The sequence below is a fragment of the Abrus precatorius genome, unplaced genomic scaffold (genome assembly GCF_003935025.1).
Source record: "Abrus precatorius isolate BTA unplaced genomic scaffold, Abrus_2018 Scaffold11, whole genome shotgun sequence".
Classification (NCBI taxonomy): domain Eukaryota; kingdom Viridiplantae; phylum Streptophyta; class Magnoliopsida; order Fabales; family Fabaceae; genus Abrus; species Abrus precatorius.
This window is the reverse complement of record NW_020874303.1, coordinates 22,619,023-22,623,778: the sequence shown is the minus strand read 5'-3', so window position 1 is coordinate 22,623,778 and position 4,756 is coordinate 22,619,023. Positions and strand designations below refer to the sequence as shown.

The 4,756-nt window shown below is 32.3% G+C and overlaps 1 protein-coding gene across 1 annotated transcript; it reads left to right on the top strand.

Moving 5' to 3' along the window:
* The first annotated feature begins 2,534 nt into the window (after positions 1–2,534).
* LOC113856490 lies at positions 2,535–4,486 on the top strand. The gene is made up of 3 exons (XM_027488321.1): positions 2,535–3,322; positions 3,484–3,565; positions 4,271–4,486. Exons 1-3 carry the CDS (start codon positions 2,535–2,537, stop codon positions 4,484–4,486), a joined length of 1,086 nt encoding a protein of 361 aa, XP_027344122.1.
* The last annotated feature ends 270 nt before the right edge of the window (positions 4,487–4,756 follow it).

Below are 4,756 nucleotides of genomic sequence, written 5' to 3'. Positions count from 1 at the left end.
CTCTTTGTAATATCTTTTTTAAAGACTTTTGTTAGTATTTAATGTAAACTATTATAAAATTTATTAAAATATCTGTAAGAGATACGTAGTAAAAGAGAAAAATTATGAATCTGTTTTTATTATATATAAAAGAGAATATTGTAGATAGTATTTATATAAGAGTATGATTAAATAATTTTAACTATTCTGAAATTAATCTTAACAGAATTTATAATAAACTATCTAAAATAGATGTATCTTTATTAATATTTATTATTTTTTATACTCATTTTTCATAAAATAATTTAAATTTTCATTTCTAAAATTGCATAGTTGGATATAAAAAAGCCTCCCAAATTGTCCTGCTTGTTTTCAAACTTGATGATCTGATTAGTAACCTTAATTTGTCATGCTAATTTGAAAGAAATGTACATTAAATCTTTGAGGGGTGAATGGAACAAACACAAAACACAGGTAAATAAACAGAGGCAGCTTTTTTCCTCTTCTCACAGAAGAAATTTCCTTGTTTGTATGCCACTTCTGTCAGTTGGTACTCAGCAGATTGCAGATGTCAAGGTGGGTGATGGTCCCATGCAATTCCAACTCTTCACATTGCACCATGCATGAATGCATGCATCCATCCATGCATCGCCATGACATACATTAATTCGTGGTCAAGATGGGACCCAATGAACGCAATCAAATTTATGAGACTGTCCGTATCATCGGAACCATAGCATAGAGCAGCTCTCATGGCATGGCCACGTGAATAACTCAGAAACCTCCATTATCATACCTTAGTTCAGGAGTATCGCAGATCCTCTATGTTCTTCTTAATATCCCACCGTCCACGTGTCATCTCTCCATTCTACATTATCTATATATCAAGTAGCCGTTAAAAGTACAACCATTGTTTTAACCCTCTTTCTCTTGGAAACAGTGCACTTTTTTATAGAAAAATATAATATTAACTAATTTTTAAAATTATAATTAAATAACTAGTATTTTTTATAATTTTACTATAATGGAAATTTTTATGATCAAATATAAAATTAATTTATATATACTAAAAATATATAAATTAACTAATTACAAATTATCATAACAAAAATTAATAATTTTTATAATAATTAATATAAAATTACCGACAGCGTTTGTGTAAATATTACTTCCCCAGTAGACATGTATGGGCACTTAAACCGAGGAGAATAGTAGTACTAACTATGACCGATATATATAACAAACATGAAAAATAGATGCGTGCATTTTTTTATTACAAAACTTAATAAATTATTATTCGAATGTTTTTTCTCTTAAAATTAAATATTTATATTAAAAATATAAAAAATGTATGTGGTAAAGTGGTATACTACTTAAAGGTTGTTGTAATTTGTATTATTAAGTATATTAAATATTAGATAATGTATACTCACACTGTATTTAACTCAGTCTTAAGAATCTAAGCGACTAAAAATAGTTTCTTTTTTTATTAAAAATTGTAATAAATGCTGTAATTTTTAATAAAAACGTTATTACATTTAATTTTTAATAATATTTTACATAATAAAAATTTATTTATAAAATTTAATATAATTTAGTATATTGTTGTCATTAAATTTTATAATTTTTTTAAAAAGTATTATTTATTATTTACACTGTTAATAGTTTTTTAGTACTAATGGTGGGTGATTCTGGGCCAAAATACTACTTGCATGATTCCTCTGGCAACTTGAGATTGAAGAGGAAACGTGGATTCCAGCCCACATGGCACCTGCATTGTTCAGTAATAAAAGTCCACCAATTCCCAAGATAAATGGTTATTCTATGCATCTATGTTTCTTCCCTCTGACCCTTTTTTTATTTATTGTTGTCATAACCAGATCCCTTTTTTCTGAACCATGTATAGTATGAGTATTTTGTTACTATTATAATGTTCAATGGATCTGAATTTCATCTCTGCCTCTGCAACTCTCAGAATTTCATGGTTTGAAGTAAGGTATCATTCTCTTAAATAACCTTTACTCTGTCAACTCCGTTTTGCACTTCATTCACTCTGTTTTAGTGCTTCTCAATACATCATTTCCAAACAGTTAACAACCTTAATCATTGTACATTATGCTTTATTTCGTTCTTTGTTCAGCTTAGTTAAAGAGTCATCACACATCAAGATTTTTAATGCTTGAGCTTAAAGAATGGAGCATAAAGAGTTACAAATATTTGGGCTTCCTTGGTTCTCTTCACTGTTCCTCCTTTGACATATAAATAGCTATTTTGGCACTCTATTTTTCATATTTGTAAAGACAAGCTACATACAGTAATAATTTCAAAACTTCAATTTATACAAGGCCACCATATTATACCTCTCCAAGATTTATTTTTCTTCAGATATATAAAATGTGCTAACAAGGACTTCAAGATAAAACATAGAGCAAGTTGATTTTCAATATATAGGATCTGGAGCAAAAATTGTACAGCCTGAAATTTTCACTGTGTAGAGGTTGGACAGGTTTCAGTTCTTGTATATAATCCAAAGTTTCGTAGAGACATCTTAGAGAATGAGATACGTGGAAGACAAGGCGTGCTATAATCATAGACCAAAGCAAGAGACTCCAAATAGCAGTTCAGAGTTTCACAAGGGAAGAGATGCTACTCGTGTTTCCCATCATCATCATCATCGAACAAGTATGGGAAAACCAACCCCATCTAAGTGGGACGATGCACAAAAATGGCTTGTGGGATTGTCAAAAGGTGGAGAAAAAAGCCACTCCAAAACCAAGCCAAGGAACTCAAATGCAGATGATTTGAGATTGATAGCTCCTGTGCCACAGAAGGAGCATGATTATTCAAGCAGTGAGAAGGAAGAGGAAGAACATGACACATGTCATGATTTCATGACAACTGTTAGTACTACTACTGCTGCTGCTCCTGCAACTGCTCAATATGAAGTAGAAACCAAAAGGGTAGAGTGTGATGAGTCAGTTTGGCGAAGCAACAATAACAAGGCTTCAGAAAACACAATCCAAGTGCAACCTGTATGTTTTAGAGACATGGGGACTGAGATGACACCAATTGCTAGTCAAGAGCCTTCAAGAACTGCCACACCAATTAGAGCCACAACTCCTGCAACTAGAAGCCCAATTCATTCAGGGACTTCAACTCCAATGAGAGCTCAAAATGGGTTGCAAGTTGCTGAGGGTGGTCATGGTAGTGGTACTACTAGGCAGTGTGGAGGAGAAGGATCAAGTCCTTGCAAGAGGGTTGAAGATCAAGCTAAAAAGTTGAGTCCTCTAGAAAGCCGTGCAATGGCTTGGGATGAGGCTGAACGTGCTAAATATATGGCCAGGTAATTAACTAGTCATGTTCGTTTATTTTATTATTTTTAAACACTTGCTTAAATTGTACTCATATGTTTAGAAATGAGTTTTCTGGGTGCCATTGGTTATCGGTAATGTCCATGGTTGAGTGTTGACAAAGTTTGTTTTGGTTGCTAAAACTTAATTATAGGTTCAAGCGTGAAGAGGTGAAGATTCAAGCCTGGGAAAATCATCAGATAAGAAAAGCTGAAATGGAAATGAAGAAAATGGAGGTATCATCTTTAGCTTAAACTAGAGCATTATTAAGAAATTGACACTTCCAAAAGTAGTCGTAAATGGTGCTGGAGTTTGGCATTGTAGTTCAGTCATGCTCCCTTGAATTGTTGTCTATGATGTTAACTTTTCCAATGCTGTGTAGACAATGGCTCATCTTTTCACGCCCTGCTTTCCTGTTAACAAAGAAGTTCAAAAGTATAGAGTTGAAAGTTCTGTGAAATAGACTGACAAAGAGAATTATTCCTGAAAAGAAACATGGCATGGCAGGGATCTTTCATATTTTCTTTGTGGATTCTTTCCCAATGCAGTGGACATTTGAAATGGGATTGAGTTGTCAACAATCTAGTTAAATTAATAGTAACGAGGTCTAATAATGTACTTACTCTATATTTGATAGTTTCAAAACAGTACATGACTGATGCATTTGCATAGGGATATATATCCAATGTGAGAGCTTCCTCTGACACGAACCAAAATTAGTATGTGAATGTACATTGTGTGAGCAAAAAATTGTTCAAATTTGCTTCATATCATATCTATTTTATAATATTAAAGATGTGTTTAGATAACCGTTTAATGAAACACTCATTAAGTTTTTTTCACTGATGTCTTATGTCATAAAGTTAAAAAATTTATGGAAGTCATAAATTATTTATATACTGATTCAGCATTTTAAGAAATGGTTTAATTTTAATGATTAGGTGAAGGCTGAGAGAATGAAAGCTTTGGCACAAGAAAAGTTTGCAAATAAACTAGCTGCCACTAGAAGGACAGCTGAAGAGAGACGAGCTAATGCACAAGTGAAGCTGAATGACAAAGCTTTGAGGACTACCGAAAGGGTAGAGTATATAAGAAGAACAGGACATGTGCCTTCTTCTTTCTCTTTCAACTTCAAGTTCCCTTCCATTTGCTGGTAGCAATTTTGCAACCTATGTGTAATATCTTGTATCAAATACAGAACCTTTTCAATCTACCTCAACATATTTGTGTTACTTCTAAATTATTTTTGCAACTTCATTACGTTTTTCTTCCTCTCTTCGTATGCCTTTTGAAAATCTTTAATTATTTTTTTTCCGTAGATAGCTAGCCGGAAAATCAATTTTTTAATCTTTTGAACATTGAATTGTCATTCTCAGCAATTATATTTTGATTCTATAGAAACTAAATGCCTTTGTTAAGCCTGAGAA